This window comes from Sinohyriopsis cumingii, chromosome 15 (assembly GCF_028554795.1).
Source record: "Sinohyriopsis cumingii isolate HCF-2022 chromosome 15, ASM2855479v2, whole genome shotgun sequence".
Lineage (NCBI taxonomy): Eukaryota > Metazoa > Mollusca > Bivalvia > Unionida > Unionidae > Sinohyriopsis > Sinohyriopsis cumingii.
The window spans coordinates 107,902,277-107,927,318 of NC_142975.1; the positions used below are offsets into that span (position 1 = coordinate 107,902,277).

The following is a 25,042-nucleotide window of genomic DNA, read 5'->3' on the forward strand; positions in this document are numbered from 1 at the left end:
AATCAGGTATTTCCCCATTCCCATGCATGATATAACCACTGATGTGTTGTAGATTCTGTCAAAAAACCAACTAATTTTGTGTGATCAAAGTTTGAGAAGTTGTATAAAAGCTTTTTGTTATGCTTAGTAAGGGTGGCAGGATGTCTTCTTTCACGTTTGGTCAAATTCTGTTTAGTTTTTGATAAGGCATTTAAATTTTTTATTATTTATAGTAACGTTGGCCATATTTGATTAGCATAATTTGTATTAGAAAAAATGAAAGCCCTCTATGCCAGTTCTTTTGAGTGGTTGTTAAGAAGCAATCACTGCAAGGTTTTTCATTTGTTTAATAATGGTAGCCATAGTGATGGCAGATGTACTTAACGTGTACATGATTGAAAAACCTTCATGCCAGAATGCGGTCTCCTGAACTTGTTTGAAATAATTTTTTTAGTGGCTTTTGAGAAGTTTGCAAGGCTATGTTGTAAGTGCATTTGGCTTTGTGTCCAGGTGAGCTGACCTAACACCTATAAAAACAAGTTTAGTTTTTGTTTTGCTTCTTTTTAAACAGAGGATAACTTACACTCAAGCAATTCTAATGTTGCAGTACAGTTGCCATTACAAAATCACCTTTCTAAACCTAGCTAAAACTTCCCTGGTCATGAAAGAATACAGTGTTTCACAAAGTAGATAGAAATGCTTTGGGGAAAACAAAATTGACAAAATATTTTGGTCAGCCTTGGTAATCCAGACAAGAGCAAGATCAACTGGGTAGTCGTAGTAGCTGAGTAGTTGAGGCATTGGGTTGGTTGCCAGAAGTGTACAGGTTTTTGGGTTGGTTGCCAGAAGTGTACAGGTTTTTGGGTTGGTTGCCAGAGGTGTACAGGTTTTTGGTTGGCTGCCAGAGGTGTACAGGTTTTTGGGTTGGCTGCCAGAAGTGTACAGGTTTTTGGTTTGGCTGCCAGAAGTGTACAGGTTTTTGGGTTGGCTGCCAGAAGTGTACAGGTTTTTGGGTTGGTTGCCAGAAGTGTACAGGTTTTTTGGTTGGTTGCCAGAAGTGTACAGGTTTAATTCCAATCATGAGATGACCTACTGTTGCAATCACATTATTCTACTTGCCTCAGAAAAAAACAGTGTTACTATGCTGCACAAAACCAAAAACAAACTGGACTTATGAGAGAGAAAGGGCATGCAAGCAAAATATTTTACTCCAAATCACAATCTAATCTCATTTGTCCATCCTTTTTTAGACTTAATTTTGGTTTATAACATTTAATCCAATTCCTATCCCGAGTCCAGCCATTAACATCTGATCAGCTTAAGCTTCATTGCTGAGGCAAGGTCATGTATGTGTAGCTGATTTCTGGTTCAATTAGTAAACAATAATAACAAGAATGGCACATTATACACCCACCCCATAATTACTTGTCCTCTGTGTAGGCACTAGTAGTGTATTGTTGATTTTGGAGATTATTGATCAATAGGTTTCAGTGACCATGACCTTTATAGTTATGATATATGGTCATCAACTTCAATATGCAGAAACCATAATGATTATTTACTTATTAGACTTACCATGACTAGGACTTCTATCCTATTTCACACCAACAATCAACAGATTTTTTAATGCCCTAAGTGCAAGCTATTCATAAGCTTGATAATGAAGATACATAAAGAACAAAAGTCTATCTAAAACTAGAGCCATAATGACCTTGACCTTCGCATCCCAAGGTCAACATGCATTTCATAAACTTTGTCCAAGGTATAAGGTCTAGAATTTATTATGATAAGACATTTTTTTGTTCTTCTTCCAGTCCCAGTTACCTTGACCTCTGACTTTTTGATCCACAATTAAATATTTTCTTATCCAGTGGGCACATAATTTTAATTTTCCTTATGGCTGGCAGATATAAAGTAACCACTACTGAACAATTTTACATGTAAAATGACCAACCCTCCATGCAATGTAAGACCCTAGGCATGCCATGATGAGCATGAAGAAAAAAGTAATGATTTGTGCCGATTAATATTCAATTTAATTTTTTAGAACTCTATTACATAATCTCAGTATTTTTTTATCTGTACAACATATACAGCATGTACTAGAATTTACATTAAAGCTGAGTACAATAAAACATCACAGGCTGTAATTCTTATATATTTAATTAATAAATATTCAATTTAACTTTCTAAAACTCAATTATGCATTCTCTATTTGTACATGTACAGTATGTTTTTGGTAAAAGGAATTTGCATTAAATATGAGAAGAATAAAAACATCATTTTCTGTATATTTCATTATTAAATTAGTACAGTGAAGTTACATACTTTAAATAACTTCATCCTATATGTACTACCACAATATGTTATGGATGGAATGTATTAACAGATGTGAATTACAAAATATTAATTTCAAAGTTATGGAGTAATTCTGCATATCGGTGTCCATCTTGTTCAGACAAATAATTATTTTGTTTCCAAGAAGGTACAAAATTCCTAGATTATTTAAACCCTGATCTAAAAGAAAGGTTCAGTTTTGTTTATAACTAAATATATACACCAATGTACATCATATCTTCAATTTCTGCATTTCCTGCCGATAGACCAGTGTACATCATATTTTCAATTTCTGCATTTCCTGCTGATAGACAAATGTACAACATATCTTCAATTCTGCATTTCCTGCTGATAGACAAATGTACAACATATCTTCAGTTCTGCATTTCCTGCTGATAGACCAGTGTATATATCTTCAATTTCTGCATTTCCTCCTGATTTTCAATGGCAATCTGACAATGTCACAAAAACAAACATTCTGAAAAAAGGAATATTAAAAAATTGTTCTTGATGCGTAATTCATACTTTTTCTGCCATTTCAATTTCACAATACTGTAAATTTATCTTATTTATAATAACATTTTTGCAATAAACTGTAATCATCAATATTGTATCTTATATCATTTCTAAATATTAATTCTGTACATTGCAAAATTCATACAAATTCTGTGCTTAAAAAAATTTTTGGACCCCAATTATCATGTTAATATCGGGGTTTTACATTATTTTAGATTTTCAGAGAACAACTCACTGACACGTGTATTCATGTCTAATGTATATGATAAATAAGGTATCAACACCGTTTACTATCATGCTGTCCTAGCATGCAGTTCATCTATAATGCATGTAATTCCATTGAAAAACTGCACACATATTTACAATATTCAATAATTTTTTCCCGAGATCATTGTGTCTGAATTCAATGTCTAATGTAAAGCATGAACCGTTTACTTGCTGTCTAATATCGTACCATCAGGGCTTGCATTTAATTCATAATACATGTATTTCCATTGCAAAAATTGCATACATATTTAAACTATTCAATAATTTTGTCAAACATCATTATGTGTCTGAATTAAATGAGAAAAATTACCAGCAAAATTAGGTTAAGAAAGACACAGCACATGTATGGTTCATTGTATTCCAGGATCTATGAACAGTGTCTGTACAAATTTCATACTGCTAAAAACTTCTCATATGCGTTTCTGTGTACATTTATCCACTAAAAATTTCCAATAATTAGCGTCTGTACGCCTATTCGTTTGAACGACTACATCAAGAATGCTTTCAGCGTGCATTAACTTTTACTTCATATTTTGTGAATACCGAAAGAAACGTGTGAAAACTACTATACTAACCATTGCGCAAAGTGCAGAGAATGACTTGTGTTTGTGAACTTGCTTTTCCATAACAGTAAAATATTTTAATAAAAAATAGGAACTTAATACTGAGTTCATAAACAAACACCATACCCAAGTAAAACCAGAGAACTAAGTGCAGTAGGCCTGCAATGGTCACAAGTCAATTTTATAAATTTTTTAAAGTTGAATGCATGTACAATTTCATGCCATTTCGATTTCCAGCTAATAAAGCAGACATTATTTACTGGTCAACTGATTGCGTCTAATAACACCACCAAGCCCAGCAAACTGTTGGCAGCTTTCATTTTTTGATGTTTATTAAATTGTGAGAATCTTTTATCAACCACTGCATTGTCTGCTGCTTGGTTGTATATGTAGTTAAAGAAGAAACACATGTCAGCTATTGTTTGAGCAATGATTGAATACAGAATTAATTGAAGACAATCATAAAGACAACTTACTGGCTTTACTCATGGATCAGTAATTAATGACATTTCCGATAATGTTTTTTTTTTGCATAATATTTCAAGAACCTGGTGAAATTGTTAAATTTCAGAAGCCAAGCCATGACGGTATTAGATTTGAATTCATATGCAAACTTTTCCCCAAAATGATAATAAATATTTTACACACTATTTCTCGTACTTAAAAAAAAAATATTCTTTCCTGGTATAAGAAAAATACACATACATGTATTTAAAATTTCGGGAACCACGCCACAATCGTATTATATATTGTATTATATTCTAATTCATGCACGATCTCTTTCCCAAAATGATAATAATTTTTTTTGTACAAAGTGCAGAGAATGACTTGCGTTTGTGAACTTGCTTTTCTGTAACGGTAAAATATTTTTATAAAAAAATAGAAAATTAATAACGAGTTCATAAACAAACATCATACTCATGTAAAACCAGAGAACTAAGTGCAGTAGGCCAGCAATGGTCACAAGTCACTTTTTTAAAAAGTTTACCGTTGAACGCATGTACAATTTCATACCCTTTGAATTTCCAGCTAATAAGTGAACATTATTTACTGGTCAACTGATTGCATCTAATAACACTGCCAAGCCCAGAAAACATCTTGGTGGCTTTTGTTTTTTATGTTTATTAAACTGTGAGAATCTTTTATCAACCACTACATTGTCTGCAGCTTGGTTTTGTATGCAGTTAAAGAGCAAACACATGTTGTCTCTTGTTTGAGCAACGATTGTATACAGAATTAATTGAAGACAATCACAAAGACGACTTACTGGCTTTACTCATGGACCAGTAATAAGTAACATTCCGATAATGTTTATTTTGACATAACACTTCAAGAACCTGGTGATATTGTTAAATTTCAGAAGCTATGCCACGATCGTATTATATTGAAATTCATATGCGAACACTTCCCCAAAATGATAATAAACGTTTTACACACTATTTCTCATACTTGAAACAAATATTCTTTCTCGATACGAGAAAAATACACATACATACATGTATTTAAAATTTCAGGAACCATGCCACAATCATATTAAATTCGAATTCATATGCGATCTCTTCCCCATAATGATAATACATTTTTTATACACTATTTCACGTACTTTGAACAAAAAATATTTTTTCATGTGCGAATGAATATATGAAATTTCAGGAGCCACACCTTGACCACGTTATATCCGAATCCGTGTTATAGCGGGGCGATTTACAGCAGGGTTGCACTGTATTCTTAAGCCTATTACAGGAAACCATTTCTTTTTTATAACTTGGCCCAAGTAATTCTAGGGTGTGATCATATTATCTCATTGGTGACATAATTCCAACACAAATACTTTTAAATTTGCTTCTGTCAAAGAATCTTTCTATCTTTCATCTAGTTATGGACTGTAGCCAAGGCTGATTTAATTATAAAACTGGTTTCTCTTTAGTCGGACACATTTTAGCATGGTTAGACATTTTAATGGCTTTTTCAGAGCTCTATTCAAGTTTTTGTTCATTTCAACTGCAAATCTGCTAATTCTGACATTGCTACATAATATGTAATGATAAGTTGTTTCTTTAAAAGGTAAGTCTCCACATGAATACCAAACAAACAAACAAAATTTGGATCTGGTCTGTGTCAACGATAAACTTTAGAATCACTCCCTTTACATTTTTTCAAGTCTGAAAAATGCATGATTTTGTATCTGATTGCAATGCTCTTACAGCATCCTTTAACATATTTATACAATATAAATTATGAAAAATGTGGAAGGGTATCATACAAAACTATACTTAGTATTAAATATAAAAAACTACTTACAATAAATATGGTGTTCCTGTAACTATGATTTTTCCTCGGGTGTCTGTGGTGGTGGTTTGTAAAATGGGTCATTTTTCTCCACTGTACTAAGCAACTTTGTCACAGTAGGATGGTCAGCAGCTATTCTGTTCTTCTGAAATTGACAATTAGGCATATTGTTACTACAAACAATACAGACCCTGTTCTGCTGGTGTTTTATGTCGCACCCGATCAAAATCTATGTTGTATGCAATTCGACCCGACTTGTTCGTGAGTATAAACAGTACCAGAATTGTTACTTACCGGTGATGAATAATTGAAAAAATAATATTCATTTTGAATTCTTTCTTATTTTTGAACTTTCATTGTGTTACAATTTGTACAAGAATTACTGCATGCAACAAAAACCCAGTAATCTTCTCATTTTTTGACGACCATGAAAATTACAGATTTATGCTGCAGGTCCATACATGCATATTCTGAGTACAAGTGTTGCCAAAATTGATAATATGTTGTTTTGTTTTTAGATTTGAGGAAAAGGATAGCACAGTGTCAATAAACTCACTTTGCACGTCTCTGATACCAGGTTCTGTCCATGTGGTATGGTATATAAAGGCATCCATCCAGGGTTAGTGTTTTTTTTCTGCTCTTCTGGTTGTCTCCACCTCAAAGATATCATGATGACATCCGAGCCATAATGAATTTATTCAATAAACCAATTTACTCATTCCCAAGGAAACATAAAGTTTGTTTCCTGTACAATGACATAATGTTCTTGTGTATTTTGTGTACTCCTAATTTTCTGATGCATTTCAATGACCATACCATGGAAAGTAATGCATTATTTTCCTCAATGACCACCGACTAATTAAATGTTCTATGCTGTCTACTATTAAAACATGAAAAGAATCAATCAAACGCTACAGCAATGCCTATAGAAGAATCTTATCAAGTGCTTATTTAATGGCTAATCTGGATTTATTTTGTCAACTGTTGCAAACGTACTGGTCATTTGGCATGATAGCACAAGAAAATTAACAGACTGATTGTCTCGGGCAATTTCAATAAGTGAAAGGGTCTGACATCACAGTAACATTTATGTATAGTCATCTTATTTCTTGGTAAAATAACATACTCCTAAGATATTATCCATCCAAACCCTACCTGTGGATTGTCCTTAAAAATAACTTACAGTGATACATTTAAAAAAACCACTTTAAAGTTCTAATAAAGCAAACAAAATTGTCAAAGGCACATATTTATTGTCTATACTCTTTCTTGTTGATCCGTTTCCTTTCCATCAACCCATGGTAGTCGGTATATCTAGTGGAGAAGAACCTGGGAAAACCCTGAGAAAAACCACCAACAAACAAGAAGCTACTGGAAAGCCTTCCCACATACCCACATTGACTGAGCCAAGACTTCAACCCATGTGGACATAGGTGAAGTGTCAGTGATCTGTAAAGATGAGTGCTTAGGCCACTCAATCACCTGGGGTTCTGACAATAAAGCTAAACTCTGGGTCACACTGACCTAGTTTTGATATGGCTAAGTTAATCTCCTTGAAAATGCATCCACATACAAATTTTCATGAGTGTGGATGAAACAGATGGAAAAATATTGAAGGTGTAGCAAACAAATGAGTGAACACAAGAACACACATGAACATGCAAACAAATACACAAATGAATATGCGATCTGCTATATCCCCCTCCCATTTTTGTACATGAGGAATAAGAACTGTCTTTTTAATCCAAGTCATCTGCTTTTAGCACCATGAATTTTTTTGCTGTTTCTGTCAAGAGTCCCTTCTCACCGATATCCCTGACCCCTGCCTTCAAAAACAAAAAAAAAATGTGCTTGCTATGTAAGCCAAACAGCCAGGCTGAGTGTAACCATGAACAAAGACTGAGGGTAACAATGAACAAAGACTGAGTGTAACCATGAACAAAGACTGAGTGTAACCATGAACAAAGACTGAGGGTAACAATGAACAAAGACTGAGTGTAACCATGAACAAAGACTGAGTGTAACCATGAACAAAGACTGAGTGTAACCATGAACAAAAACTTACACTTATGCATAGCCTCATCAGCCCTGTACTACTGCTGGAGTTGAAACTCTGGTGTTCAATGGAAAGCAATAAACTGTTCATACCCATTTCGCCAATCTGATTTCCTGAAAACAATAAAAGAAACAGGCAGAAGCTGTGAATTAATGATTATTAACTGATTTGGAGACTATAAAAATTAAATAGACAAAATATTATACAATGCAATCAAAGTGGAAATTCAGAAGAATCTAAAAAGAGAACAAAACTAGAATTGTGTTCGTAAAACACACATACTTAACCATGTCAACAAGTTTCTTCTGTTAAAAAAATTGAAAAAATGTGACAGATTGAAAGCCTAATAAGGTCACCTACATGTAGATACAAAATTCATATGTATATAATTATGATGAGTAATGTTTTGTGAAATAGTGCTAAACATGCTTCTTAGGATGCATGGATGGACATTCACCCTGATGACAGACAGCGAGGACCAAATCAAGATATGTCTGCTGCAAGTCTGGGTGCATAATTGCAACTAGAAACATGTGCACAGTGACCTAAATGCAAAACTTGATCAGATGGACATACTGAGAAAGGTCAACATTTTATTCCCCATTCTCATCTGGGAAGTCCATGATAAGAACAAGAACCATGTCTGTTATGTCTCTTTAGATCCAAAAGGTACTGCAATTTTCCTTGACCTTGACCTTTAGCACTTGAAATCATACTGAGATCAAGGAAATTCATGTAATAGGTCTTCTTCCAATCCATTTATGTGATCCAGTCAAGTATATTGAAGTTGAAATAATGGACAGACAGACATGTTGTGTCTTTCAAATAGCTAAACCATTAATAGTTTTTGTTATCATATATAAAGTCAAAAGAAATGAACTATAACTGAGTAAGATTATAATACAAAGAGTTGATAAGATCTGATGTATCAGTGACACATTAGAACATACCTGCCCGAATGTTGGATGTCTGAATCACATCAGTGGCATTGCCATGGAGCCTGTTGGTAAAGTCTATTGTAAAATTGAGGCATTAAAACATACCTGCCCGAATGTTGGATGTCTGAATCCCATCAGTGGCATTGCCATGGAGCCTGTTGGTAAAGTCTATTGTAAAATTGAGGCATTAAAACATACCTGCCCGAATGTTGGATGTCTGAATCACATCAGTGGCATTGCTATGGAGCCTGTTGGTAAAGTCTATTGTAAAATTGAGGCATCAAAACATACCTGCCCGAATGTTGGATGTCTGAATCACATCAGTGGCATTGCTATGGATCCTGTTGGTAAAGTCTATTGTAAAATTGAGGCATTAAAACATACCTGCCCGAATGTTGGATGTCTGAATCACATCAGTGGCATTGCTATGGAGCCTGTTGGTAAAGTCTATTGTAAAATTGAGGCATTAAAACATACCTGCCCTAATGTTGGATGTCTGAATCACATCAGTGGCATTGCTATGGAGCCTGTTGGTAAAGTCTATTGTAAAATTGAGGCATTAAAACATACCTGCCCGAATGTTGGATGTCTGAATCACATCAGTGGCATTGCTATGGAGCGTGTTGGTAAAGTCTATTGTAAAACTGAGACATTAAAACATACCTGCCCGAATGTTGGATGTCTGAATCACATCAGTGGCATTGCTATGGAGCCTGTTGGTAAAGTCTATTGTACAACTGATGCATTAAAACATACCTGCCTTAATGTTTGGTGTCTAAATGTGGCAATGTGATTGAGTCTGTAGGTAAAGTCTTTTGTATGACTGATATATTAGAACATAATTGTCCCCAATGTTAGGTGTCTGAATCATATCAACAGCAATGTGATTAAGTTTACTGTTACCATCTCCTGTATGACTGATACACTGGAATATAACTGCCCTAATTTAGGTGTCTGAATCACACAAAAAAATATCATGTCCATGCAAAAACTGAATATATATCTTTTTGGACCTGACTCACGTTTTATTTTTTTCTTACTCTCTAACAAACTAAATGATGTATATATTATTTCTGCTAAAATGTATTACAGCTTAATTTAAGGGGTTCTAGGGAATATAGTGCCATGCTGTGGTTCTTTAATCTGAATCTAGTTTTGCTATATATGTACTTGTTGTTTTTGTTGTTGTAGGGTTTAACACCATTTTTCAGCACAAGATAGGCTATACATGGCAGCCAGTGTAAATGGTGGAGGAAGAACCGGGGAAAACCCCCAAAAGAACCACTGACCCAAGAGAAGATATTGGCAAGCTTTCTCACATACCCACATTAGCTGAACCTGAGACTCAAATTCATGCAGACAGAGGTGAAATGGCAATGATCCATAATCGGTGAGTGCTTTAGACCACTCGGCCACTCAGGGCCCCATGTAAAACTTCCTCAGACTGAGATATATTTTTCTATCTAATTACTTCACAGGCAACATTTAATCTTACTTTGAATTTTCAACAGACATAAAGAATTTGATGTCATATTTTCTTGAATTCTCTTGCTTTATCTCTCAGGAAAATCTGAAAATTTCCTCAAATTTGAGTTACTTTTCTTTTTTCAAGAATACTTTTTTGATGGTATAAAATATTAGTAATATTCTTTTTGTTTTCCCTGACTTTGACAAAACTGTTGTACAGTAAGTATCATTAACAAGATGATGTTAAACATCAGAAAAGAAATTAGTGAAATGCAGTGAGCCTGATTCCACACAGAGACCCCTAAAAAATAATATTTAATAATTTTATTATAATAAATCACAGAAAAAAAGAAAACCACATAGTAAGTGCTCTGATATGTATTACATTTGGCATGTGGAATTATGTAAACAAAAATATGTAATGTCATCATCACTATCAGCCAAGCAATACCTTGTACAGTGGTCCCCCTCATGAACAGCCACTGAACAGTGGCCACTCACTCTTTACAGTCATAATCCCATGGCACTGACGAGTTTGCATTCAAAAGTACCCCTCAAGAAAGGCCACCCTTCTAACATGACCAGCGGACAACATATAAGTGCAAAATTGTAAAATTTATCACAAGCGGCCATATTTTATTTTAATATGTGTCCAGAACCTATATTTAATTATGGTAAGGTAAGTAATCCAATTATCTTTCCTGGTCTGTTTCCGGATGTCAGCTTTTCATTACTGAAAGAAGTGTTGACTAAAGTACATGTACCACTAAAGTTATTATTATATCATTAACACCAACATTTATAGGAAATGGGATCAGCAGTTTTTTGATAGAGCTTTTTTTTAAAATTGAAATTATGACTGGACACAATGGTCATGACCACAACACAGTTGGATAGAAATGTGGTCAGCAATGTTTCAGTAGAGCTTTGGGCTCCACACAGTGGATTTGTTTTTTGTAATTGATGGTTATGACCGGACGTAACTGACAGGATCATAACAAGGATAAATATTAGTCTAACTTTCAATAATTTTGTCTTCTTCAAGCAGACTCTAAAAGACATTTCTTATCCAATTTTTGGAAAGCCTTGTTCTGACATGTAACAAGCAAAAGTCACCTTTTAATAGATGCTCATATGACTGAGATCTCGTGAAACCACATGAGAAGTCTGGCTGAACAAGATTAAGAAAGCTATTGCTCAGCCACAATGATACATACTTGAGAGATTCAGGTTGATCAACACTCTGTTTCCAGAATTCCAAAGTTGTCCTTTTATTAATTCAGAATGTTCCAGCAATGGATTGATTACCTCTGGACTGTCAAATACCTGTAAAAGACATGGACTTTACCTATGTATTAACCAGTGTATTAACTATGTATTAACCAGTGTATTAACTATGTATTAACCAGTGTATTAACTATGTATTAACCAGGATATCAGCTATATATTAACCAGTGATGAACTACATGTTAACCAGTGTATTAACTATGTATTAACCAGTGTATTAACTACATATTAACCAGTGTATTAACTATGTATTAACCAGTGTATTAACTATGTATTAACCAGGATATCAGCTATATATTAACCAGTGTATTAACTATGTATTAACCAGTGTATTAACTACATATTAACCAGTGTATTAACTATGTATTAACCAGTGTATTAACTATGTATTAACCAGGATATCAGCTATATATTAACCAGTGATGACCTACATATTAACCAGTGCAAAAGTATTTCTTGTGCATCACCCATCATTTTAATGACAGTGTTACGACTCTATGCTCTCAAAAGAAGTAACAGAAAAGAGTGAAAAGCAACAAGCTTTGTAAAATTCAACAAATTATTTATTTCCCTAGAATACAAAATCAAAAAGAAAAAAGAGCATATAGTATTGCAAATGAAATCCCAAAATAATCCTAGAATTAAAGACACAAGTCTTAATAATAAAAGATCTGAATAAACTTTAGTGGAGATCCAAATTAAATCCAATGCCGAAAGTGTTGATGTGTCTGTGGTGGCCTTTATGGTGGTATTGTACCAAAATCTATTGGTGAATTACAGTAATATAATTCCAAGTCTGTCCAAGATTTTTTTTTAATGAACACTCTGTATTTCCAGAGAAAAATCTCTTGAATAATTTGAAGAAACAAATTCCAGCCCAATGAACGACTAGACACAAAAAAAATATAATTTATTCTGCTAGATCTTAAAGCATGAATGAAGAATCTTTCCAGTGAAAAGATTATATAGTACTCTACTTGACCTCCGGTCATAATTAGCATTTTCTAAATAAAAATTATTTCCTAATGGAAAATTTAAATCTGGAAGGTTAGTTATAAGTAGAAGGTTATTAAAATTACAATATAAAACCTGGACTATGTCAGGTATACCAGGGGAATCCCAATCACCTAGATCGAGACCCAAATAAATATATTTACTTCTATTTATAAAAATCCTCATATTAAATCCATACAAACAGAGAATATTTTAGCTATGTATTAGTTGTTACAGTAATTTTAAAAATTCAATAATTCAGGTCAGGTAGAAAATAAACTTGATTTTGGATAAGATTAAGTCCAACATGCAATGTTACATTACAATAGCATATAATGAAATAAAAAAATAAACAAAAAACTAATGAACAAAAAATGCAAATTAAATATACGTAACAGACAGATTAAGAGTACATGAAATCCAGTGCCATAAATAATTATAAACTGCATTTTTAGCTTGGAATATCAAGTGACATCTGTCTAAAATGGACACTTGTGGATAGTAAAAATGTGTCCCACATGAACAGAGGGTTTTATTATGGGGGCATAATAATAATAACAACAATAACAAAAAATAATTTATTTAAAGAAGACGCTCATTTAGTCAACTGACCATTCTTCCATGAGGCCTTCTACAATGATGTTAGTGTGTGCATATATATATATATATATATATATATATATATATATATATATATATATATAATGCACAATTTTTACAAGATGGGGTGTCTTTAAAAAACAAAGACTAAAATCTAGACAACTGATCTGCTACAAAAAAATATGCATTAGGCTTCAAGGATGAGTAGGATTCATGCAAACAGTAGCAGCAAACATGTGTAAAACATTGTAGGTGAGTACATGATATAACAATGTTTTAATAAGCAATAGTACAAAATCATACCAAAGGTTGTTTCTGTAGATGATTAGAAAGCTTTTTGAAAGCTTGGTATGAGTCAGTTGACTTTATATAAGGTGGTATGGAATTCAATATTTTGACTCCAAAAAAAGCATAACTCTTCTTATAAAACTCTGATTTTTGTTTAGGTAAATAGATTTCGGTAATACAATTTGTTGTTTGAGATGAATCTTAGTTCATACATAAGTACACTTTCAATAAACTTAAAGTTACATTTAAGATAATCAGGAGCCAATCCATGTACAGATTAAGAGACTTGTAAACCTTTTGGAACCAACTTCTTTGCTGAAATGGAAGCCACTTTTGGGTTTTGAAAAAGATTTGTTGATGGTGTATCTAAATTTTAGTTTCCTTCACTATCTTGAACCTTTGTATTTGTTGTGGTAAATATTGATGGACCCTGTCACTTGCAAGTTATTATGCAAGAGTTACATCTGATCTCAAATGAAAAGCTTCAGTACTTGTGTCTTTATCATGCCTCACCTCGTCAGCTTGGCTACCAGGCTTCAGTTTGTCTCCTGGTTTTTTACCCCCTGGCTTTCCTGGTCCCTTGCCACCTTTTCCTGGTTCATTCACCATGGAGGCTGAAAGGTAACATTAGATTTTGTATGGAAAAGAGTCAATGAGATTTATGACATTAATCATATTTAAACAAAACTTCCAGGAAATTAAACATTTTGCACAGTGACCTAAATTCTACTGAGGTCATTAAATTAAAATTCTCAGTGACATTAATTTGAAAATTTAAGCCTATCAGTTATAAAGTTATGATGTAGACACATGTAAGAATTACTTATAAGAAGAGTCCAACTGCAAACCACATCGACTCTGATATGCCATTGCATATAGTACACTGGCAGGACAGGGTCTCTTATTTGTTTTACTGATTACTATTAACTGCAGTGACCCTAGTCAGTAAATCTATCAGTGCATTATGGGTGCCCTGGCAGATCTGGGTTTATGCAGTGTGCAGATGGATCCAACTTATTTTCAAAAGTGTATGGTAAATACATGAACTGTTAACTCGAAGTTGTGTAGGTTACATCCACTACTATAATAATTGGACTAAGTGGGAATTTAAATATAATAAACATTATCATAATAATATATAAGTACACATTGGATGCACCCTAAATTTCTCTCCTAAGTGACATGAATACAACTGAAATAAAGATGACTATCATAGCAATACATTTTTCCCTCCATTTACTACATATATGTTCTTGTTTACACTAAATAGTTCCATCTCTTAAAACAGTTAGGTACTTTACAAAATGATTTAATGTTGTTTCAGTGACACTAGTAACCAACTCCATGGTATTCTCATTGTAACGAACTCCAGTGTATACTCATTGCACAGAAGTATTGCAAAGGCTTGTGAAATCTGGTGACTAATTTTAATTTGATCAAAGAATGCTTTGATTTTTTAATATGACATTTTAGTACCAAAAACAATTAGACTTAAGATTCATGTTTAACAGTTCCTGACTGACACATTAACTTTTTAAAATGATGTCTGCTGGTTGATCCCCATACACATCATAAAGAAAAAAACATTACATCCACAATTCTAATCAAAGTACTAAGAATACTAATGGAGTGGAGGATTTGGGAAATACATTATATTACACAGGCTCAAAGGGATGAACATAAATTGACAAATATTGATAGCCGTGTTCCTTTTTATGATTGTATACAAATATAAATATTTCTCTAAATACCTGAAATCTGAATTTTAAATGTGTAAGTCTTTTCTTTTCTTTATCTCTTAATAGATAATAGTTTTAAAAAAATAATATTTTGAAAGAAAAAATTCTGAAAATTACCTTTATGAGCATTTTGTTCTGAAATGATTGTACAGAGAATCTGTCAATATCAAGGGAGGCAACCAATGAAGTATAATCCAGCTGGAAAATGCTTGGGCATTTCCATAAATGATTAAAAAAAAGCACCTCAAAAATATCACAGTAGCCATCACTGCCTGTACATGCAACATGTTCACAAAGTGCTGTCATGTGTATGTCTCATCACCATGGCATTCAGTATAGCAACTTATCAAACACTCCCATGGTTCTATTTTTTCAAATAGGAATTTAGTGGAAAAAGGTTCTTTTTATTAAATTTGTACAAATAATTTCACTAAGATATCATAATACTTTTGACACAGTTCCATTTTGCTTAGATACTTTAGCATGTCAGTTTTCTGCAACTTTCCATCAAATTCCCTCTTTTTTTGCTGTATTATTCCATCAGATAATTTCTGAGGTGGATTTTGGCAGAAAAACTATGAGGTGTCCCAGATGAGTATAATCCTTTCCTCTCAGAACTAAAAGTTTTAGGTATATTCCTTGGCTTTCAAATAGCAAGATGCTTTTTAAAGGCCAGTAAGCCAAAGAAGCTAAATATAGAAAAGTGCAAATTGTTAGCAGTACAAACTATTCTTAGTAACTAGAAGTAGAAATAATGCTATAGGCTCAGAAGGGATTAATCTCTCATTGCCAAAAGTTTCGTTATAAGCACTCTTCAAATATATAAAGGATAGAAACATGTTTCTGCATATTTGCAAGCTCTTCTCTATCTCATAATGAACGCCAAGCAATTGGCAGGAAACATCTTTATTAGTATCAAACAAGAATCAACAAAAGTTTGGACAGCAACAATTTGCATTCTGACAAAAACTGATTCCAAGAAAACAATTATGGCATTGTTCATACTTTACAAAAATGGTCTGAATAAACAATCAAATATGAAAATTTACATTTCCCTCTTTCATAAAGATTTCAAAAACTTTTTTTATACACAGAAATAGCAAATCTTGTTTCAGATAGAAAAGCTTTGATAATGCTAAACAAAGAACTTCTGGAAGTACAGTGGTCTCTCAATCTACAACTGCCCATTTTATAATATGGGTATCATCATGGATCCCATCAAAATGGTCACATTCTCTTCCATTAGTTTTGTTAAATTCTGTTGGTAGTCAATTATAATGTTCAATATACATCAATTAATACCATTTGTTTGTTTGTAGTACACTATTATAACCAGACACCTCAGCAAAAGACTGCCCTATTAATTTCAGGTTTCTTTATTACCCTAAGTGCAAACTATTCACAAAAGTGTGGTCAAGAAACATACTCTAGAACAAAATGTTATTCTGCAAAAGCCAAATGACCCAAACCTTTGACCTATTGACCCTGAAATCAAAACGTTTCTTAATTACCCTAAAGTGCAAGCCATCTCAAAATGAGGTTACTAGATGCTGGAGAACTTAAACTTTTGTGTGAAAATGAAATGAGAATAGATGGATGGATGGACAGGCAGACATTACAATATAATATGCTCTGCCTTATGGAGACATATACAGAAATAAGAAAAATACAACCAGGATAACAGACAGAATGTAGCCTGAAGCTCTAACATTAATACCTATGTTATCAAAAGCAAAAAATTGTAGATGACATTAATCTACATTTCTACCCTGGCCATTTAACTGCTTATGATCAAAATTATGACAATGCAGCAGGTACAAAATGCCATCAAAAGATTGGGTATGTGTATCCTCAGTCATCGACCTTTAACCTATTGACCTTTAACCTATTGACATTATAAATGGTACACTGCTGTATAACATTTTATTGATCTGCTGAATGTTACAAAACTTTCAACCTAACTGGAGCAAAGTTTAACAGTTTGTTTCTGATGATGTAATTACCAGCCAATATAAAGATTGATTTGAATCAAAGATGGTAAAGGAGTAGCTAATTAAATGTAATCATTTATTATCAGCTGTGTTCTCTGGGACCCACTTTCTCACCTGCATCTGTGCTATGATATATCCCCCATACACCTGACTAATTTTGTGCTATGATGTATACCCCTGCACCTAACTAAATTTGTGCTATGCTGTATCCCCATGCACCTGACTAAATCTGTGCTATAATGTATCCCTCCTGCACCTGAAAAAATCTGTGCTATAAATTGTATCCCCCTGCACCTGACTAAATCTGTGCTATAATGTATCCCCTTGCACCTGACCAAATCTGTGCTATATTGTATCCCCTGCACCTGACCAAATCTGCTATAATGCATCCCCTGCACCTGACTAAATCTGTGCTATAATGTATCCCCCTGCACCTGCTAAATCTGTGCTATAATGTACCCCCCTGCACCTGACTAAATCTGTGTTATTATGTTTCCCCCTTGCCTTACATTTGTACTATAATGTATCCTCCTGCACCTGACCTGAATATGTGCTATCCCCCCTGTACCTGAACTAGACGATGCAAAAACATACCATTGAATAATATTCCTAAAGTCAAAGTAAATGACACTTTCAATCAAATTAAAATCTGTGAAATAAGAAAGGGTTATTCTATATCTCTGTCAGAACAGGTTGTCTTTTATGCAATAACACCTATTCTTTGTAAATTAAACTCATTCCAGAGAGGTATGCTGTTGAAAACTGCTATGGACTTTCCTTTGGTTGCTCTTTTGCTTTCTTTGATACCTAACAAATGGGGCGAATAAGGTCTCTGCATTTTTCTCTTAATAAATTATTTGCTTTTTCCTGATGAGTTAATTCTAATGTTATTGTACAGCTCTATATTCCATGTTGCTTTATTGATGTTACTGTTTTTAGAACCTGCACGAGGCCCAACATTCCATGGTGAGAGATCTTGTCATATCTTCACTATTACACATCTAGTACATCCTTTTGTTTATTGAGTTGAGCCTTTTGTTTATTGAGTTGAGCCTTTTGTTTACTCAGTTGATACTTTTGTATACTGAGTTGAAACTTTTGTGTGACCAGGGTTTTGGCTCTGGGATATATATATATATATATATATATATATATATATATATATATATATATATATATATATATATATATTTGTAATTTATGGATAGGATAAGTCGGCAAAGTGTTATCATACTGGTAGCTAAATTTATAGTTTGTAGAACAGAAAAATCAGTATTTTCATAGCTAACTATACAATCCATGGACAGGAAAAAATGGTGTTTTCATAGCTAAATTTACAATTAGTGGACAGGAAAAATTGGTGTTATCATAGCTAAATTTACAATTTATGGACAGGAAAAATGTGTGTTATCATAGCTAAGTTTACAATTTATGGACAGGAAAAATGTGTGTTATTATAGTTAAGTTTACAATTTATGGACAGAACAAGTCAGTGTTTTGATACCTATCTTAACACTTTATGGACAGAATAGGTAAGTGTTATCATAGCTAACTTTACAATTTACGGACAGAACAAGTCAGTGTTATGATACCTAACTTGACAATATATGGACAGAACAAGTCAGTGTCATAATACCTATATTAACACTTTATGGACAGGATAGGTAAGTGTTATCACAGCTAACTTTTACAATTTATGGACAGAACAAGTCAGTGTCATGATACCTAACTTGACACTTTATGGACAAGATTGATCAGTGTTATCAAAGTGTTACACTTTAAAGACAAGATAAATCAGTGTTATCATTGCTAACATTACAATTTATGGACAGAACAAGTAAGTGTTATCATAGCTTATTTTATAATTTATGGACAGGATACATGAGTGAAGTGTTATCCTGGTTAACATTCAAATTTTTAGTCACAGTAAGTAAGTGTTGTCCTGGCTAACTTGAAAATTGATGGACAGAATAAGTTGGTGATATCATAATTAACTTTAGAATTTTTGGACAGAACAAGTCAATGTTATTAAAGCTAAGTTTATTTTATGGACAGGATAAATTAGTGAAGTGTTATCATAGCTAACTTTACAGTTTTAATAGTCAGGGTAAGTAACTGTTATTTTTGCTAACTTGAAAATTAATGGACAGGATAAGTTGGTGTTATCATAGCTAACTTTACAATTTATGGACAGAAAAATTCAGTGTTATCATGGCTAACTTTACAATTTTAATAGTCAGGTAAGTAATTGTTATTTTTGCCAACTTAAAAATTAATGGACAGGATAAGTTGGTGTTATCATAGCTAACTTCACAATATATGGTCAGAAAAATTCAGTGTTATCATAGCTAACTTTACAATTTTAATAGTTATCTTGCCTAACTTGAAAATTGATGGACATGATAAGTAAGTGTAATACCTTATAGCTGACCTTGTAATATATATATATATATATATATATATATATATATATATATATATATATATATATATATATATATATATACTGCCATGCCCACAAACTATATGTGAACTTTAAATTAAAGTTATTGTTTTAGTGTCATATTGGAATGCATGTCATGTTTTAACAAGAGCAAAGAATCAAGAACAAAATATATGGAAAGTAATTACAATTATAATTCCTCCATAAACCTAGTTAAACTATGACACTGACAACTGGCCCTCCTGTACAGACCTGTTTTTTAAAACCGCCTGCCTAGAACATCCACTTTTTGCTGACAAAAGGTATGATCTCCCAAGATAGGTTTTGCCGTATTTATTTCAGATAACATGATGCATACAAGCCCAAAACTAAGGATATCAGACTTCATTTCGAAACTTAACTCTGCAGTTTGAGTAATAAATGTTACTCCAGTCTTGGAAATCTTACTAAATATCAATAAATATGAGAATTTTGATTATTAAGAATATATTTAAGTAAGATTTGGAGTCAATTAAAGTTTTATAATAATGGGGGCAAGTTATATTTCTCCATGAACTCTGGCTAGACAGGTGTTCCAAAGTGTCTCACTTGTGAATGACATATAGATTCTTAGAACTGTGACAAGTAATCAAAATAATTGAAGATCTGAAGATAAAAACAGTTAATAGACCAAGTAATAGCCATAATCGAATATAAACCATGAAAGTTTTACTTGTATTAACTGCTGAGTTTTAAATTAACCAATTTTGATTATGTTTCTAGGATTTTTACTTTTTTATACCTTTTTTCATTTTTTATACCATTTACTGAATTTGAACATCTTTACTTCATTTTTATCATTTAATACTCCATGATCATGTTAATTTATTTTTAAAGCTTTTTGTTCCAAATGTTTTCATTATATAAAACTTTATATTTATCTTTATAAAACTTTACTTTTAAGTAGCTAGATATAGCCAGTACTGTACTAATGTATCATTACACCCTACTAGTACAAACAATGACTTCTGGGATGAAATCTTCCAGTACTGTACTAATATATCATTAAACCCTACTAGTACAAACAATGACTTCTGGGATGAAATCTTCCAGTACTGTACTAATGAATCATTAAACCCTACTAGTACAAACAATGACTTCTGGGATGAAATCTTCCAGTACTGTACTAATGAATCATTAAACCCTACTAGTACAAACAATGACTTCTGGGATGAAATCTTCCAGTACTGTACTAATGAATCATTAAACCCTACTAGTACAAACAATGACTTCTGGGATGAAATCTTCCAGTACTGTACTAATGAATCATTAAACCCTACTAGTACAAACAATGACTTCTGGGATGAAATCTTCCAGTACTGTACTAATGCATCATTAAACCCTACTAGTACAAACAATGACTTCTGGGATGAAATCTTCCAGTACTGTACTAATGAATCATTAAACCCTACTAGTACAAACAATGACTTCTGGGATGAAATCTTCCAGTACTGTACTAATGCATCATTAAACCCTACTAGTACAAACAATGACTTCTGGGATGAAATCTTCCAGTACTGTACTAATGCATCATTAAACCCTACTAGTACAAACAATGACTTCTGGGATGAAATCTTCCAGTACTGTACTAATGTATCATTAATGTGGCGCTATACAGTTTCGTATTTTCCATAGGGTTAGGATTTTAAAGAAAAAGAATTTCCCCGGCTTTCCTCACTGGTTATACTGGCTATTTAAAAAAGACCTTGTATATCTTAGGTATAATTAAAAGAACCTTTAATTCCCTTTATTTTGATGTATGATTGATGGGTGTACTATGGGTTATAGAGTATACAGCTTGGCCTTATTTCAAATGTGAACCTTTCAAAAAAGTGCTAGCTCTACTTGGTCATTTTCACTTCCTGAACTTCAGAGGTAAACTGTATAAAAAAGAGCTGATAACGTTTTTCATATTTTATATATTTGGTAATTCATTCATTGCACTTTCAGAAGCTGGTATTATCTAGTCTGGCAAAATTCATTTTCCCTATTTTAATAGCTTCTATGTACAGTGTACTTTAGACTAATTCAGGCTGATTTTTTAACACAAGGGAGCAGTCATTTTAGTTAGCAGTGTGCTTAAATCATGTAAAATTTCCAAAAGTACAATATCCAAAGAAATATCATCCACATTACATTACTGTAGCATATAGGTATACCAACATTCTCTCCATTGTGCATGTTTTAAATGCAAACTACTTCACCTTACATATGTCACTTTCTCTAAAGTACATATTAATTGGTAAGCGCCCCCTAAACCCTACTAGTACAAACAATGACTTCTGGGATGAAATCTTCCAGGAAAAGGAAAGTATGTAAACAAGAGCTTTCAGTTAATGCAGCCTTCCATTGTTTAGACCAATGGCAGATGACAAATGTGCCTGTAAACCAATAACTGCTACAGAATATAAGCAACTTGCAAACTTTTGTGCAAATTGCACTGTACATTAATAATAGTATAGAAAATAGGTGTATCTTGGATTAAAACTGATGGTTGTTCAATTCTGATGAACCAATCATTGAGCTGTAAATTTTAAGCACTTCCCAACACTAATAATTACACAGGCAAGACAGGAAATCCTTGCATATAAGTTACAATATTTAGCATATAGTCAATTTTACCAAACTTCAGTCACTGATGGTGACATAAAGGATATGGCTATCAAATACCTCAACACACATTTAAATATGATTGACAAGGACACCGTCACTGTTGCCACTACAGAATGTCATTCCACTCATAGGTAAGACAATACAAATTGTCTTAATCACATGTTCTCTATACAGTCCAGGTATGGGATGTCAGGCATCATTCCTTATATATATGGTACATGTAACTTTGCATATTATATTTTGTATTCTAATCAGGTGCCACTCCAGAGTTGGAGAATTAGAATATTTTCATTTTGAAATTTACAATACAAGAAATACAGAACAAATTCATGTTCATTTTATTTTATATTTAAAAGAAATGAAATATGAAAATAAAAGTGATTTGTTTGATACTTTATTTGCAACTGCGCGTATTAGGATGAAATCAGCTTCTTTGTTGTAACTATTACTACAGTGACTGGAAATCTCGGAACATGTTTTCTGTCAAGGTACTTTTCATGAAAGTTACACACTGGAATGATTGACAGTAATCACCTGAGACACTTCAATGAGGCAGAAATGGATCATAATTATTTCTAGGTATTGTCATGATAGTGTGGTGACAGTCAACTTGGACAGTTTTTTTCTCTCAGTACAATGAACATGAAGAGTAGGTTCATGGATAAATAAAAAAAACAACAAATATTCATTCTATTATGATTTATGTAATGCATGTATATGTACTCACAATCATATTTACCACTTAAAAAGTATTTGATAATCTCAAAAAGATGAAACCTCTAAAGTTTGCAACTCTCAAAATTGAAACTGTCAAATTTATTTAATACCAATGTTCTCAGACTTAAATTAAGGGCAGCTGAATTAGATCAAATAGAGTAATCATGAGAAAAGTATAATTATCTTAGTCTGAATCAATAACAAAATCTTTATCATGGTATGCAAATTAGCTGTCAGCAGATAATAGAGAGGAAAGCCATGAACATTGTGCAATGATGCTTCCCAAGCCCCTCTGTGAACATTGTGCAATGATGCTTCCCAAGCCCCTCTGTGAAGCTGCCTGTTGTACAAACAGGCCAAATAATGTAGTCCCAATGAGGTCATTTCTATAGTAAAAGTCACACAGGTCATGAAGGCATTCAACACCGACTATTTCCGTGAATGGTGTCATTTTTTAGAATTTGCTTCTACGTACCTTTAAGTGGCAAGTATCCACTTCATTTGGATTCTTATACATCCACATTCATTTGGAAGGTCATTATTTGGAAGGTCATTATTTAGACCCTCTGAGAAGAGCATTCAGTAAAATCAATGTTAAAGTACATAGACACTTTTGGTTGAAATGAGCCTAAAGGTGTGATCCAGTACAATCCAGATTGAATGTTGCACACTGTGACGTCACAATGAAAGCTACGCATACTGATAAACAAATTTTTTACTACCCCATATTGTGATGATTCCACTCAATGTGTTCTTTCCTTGACCCAAGTTATGGCCAACATTGTAAATGACCTTGGAGATCAATAATTTTCATCTGGAAGCTTTTGATCACAGTTAAGGTGCAGAGCATTTAATAATCAGGACTGAATAGTCTTTGGTGAAAGAAAATCAGTGTTAAATTTGAAAAGATCAATTTATTTTTAATTTAAAATAAGTAAAATGCACAATACATGACTCATGTGACTGATACTATAATACAGAATGATGGAATTGGAACAGGACCACTTAAGACATGTCGGCATAGGAAAATAGTTGGGAAAGTTATCATGGTGCATTCAGTACTGTATACAGTTTTGGTTTTTTTCTTTTACAGAAAATATGATATGCAAGCCTGACTATTAAGTATCACAGGAAATGTTGGCTGCCATTAAGTCTTCAAAAAAAGTTCCATTTTTCAACAAAAAATAGAATACAGGAGAATGGTCACATTGCTCTGTACTTAAAGTCAGTGTCAGGATACTAATTTCACAAAATCAGCTTTCTGTTACAGCACTCTGTTTTAGAATAGTTTCGTTCTTAAAGTCCATGTCAGTGTAAATATTTCACACAACCAGCTTTTTGTCCCAGAACTGTCAGATTTAAAATAATTTCACTGTACAAGAATTAAGAAATGTTGCTATTCACTATATAAGGCAAGGTTTCATCATCAAAATGGCTAACTCTATACATCAAAATCAAACAATCTTGGGGACCTACAAAAGAAATCTTGTACTTATTGAACTGCAAATTAATAATTATGACAGAACATTTTCATGCAAGTAATTAAATATGACCCAAAATCATGTATGAAAAACTGTAACTGTAAATATAAACCAATTTTATATGCCATGCTATACAAGCAAGAACACAATGGAAAAAAAAACAGAAACTAAAAAGGTGACAGACTGAATTCTACACATTACCAGTAAGACCCATGGTTGCAGTGGTAACTGTTTTCAAAGAGACTGTTAAGTGCAAAGAAATAAAAGAATGTAATTTAAATGCGCTTAAGGAGTTGAGGAAATATATTTATTGAAGAATGTAATTTTTAACTGAGAAAACAGGAAAGCAAATATATTACTGATTCAAACTAGCTGACAAAAGTGGAGAGAACTCTGATTAAAAGTACTGTATATATAAAATGCATGTATGGAGGTTCCA

At 33.0% G+C, this 25,042-nt stretch overlaps 1 protein-coding gene across 4 annotated transcripts in view; it reads right to left on the reverse strand.

Moving 5' to 3' along the window:
* Positions 1 to 1,992: 1,992 nt before the first annotated feature.
* LOC149782442 (leucine-rich repeat-containing protein 71-like) overlaps positions 1,993 to 25,042 on the reverse strand; it is a 107,709-nt gene continuing 84,659 nt past the window's right edge. For 3 of the 4 annotated variants that reach the window (XM_089933850.1, XM_089933848.1, XM_089933849.1), the window contains 5 exons: positions 14,094 to 14,194; positions 11,630 to 11,738; positions 8,017 to 8,120; positions 5,964 to 6,096; positions 1,993 to 2,794 (listed from right to left, as the gene is read on the reverse strand). In XM_089933850.1, the coding sequence (XP_089789976.1) occupies positions 5,986 to 6,096; positions 8,017 to 8,120; positions 11,630 to 11,738; positions 14,094 to 14,194 (425 nt within the window). In that variant the 3' untranslated portion in view covers positions 1,993 to 2,794; positions 5,964 to 5,985. Of the gene's footprint in view, positions 2,795 to 5,963; positions 6,097 to 8,016; positions 8,121 to 11,629; positions 11,739 to 14,093; positions 14,195 to 24,804; positions 24,847 to 25,042 lie in introns of all 4 variants that reach the window. The other variant, XM_089933847.1, reaches the window with a different exon arrangement.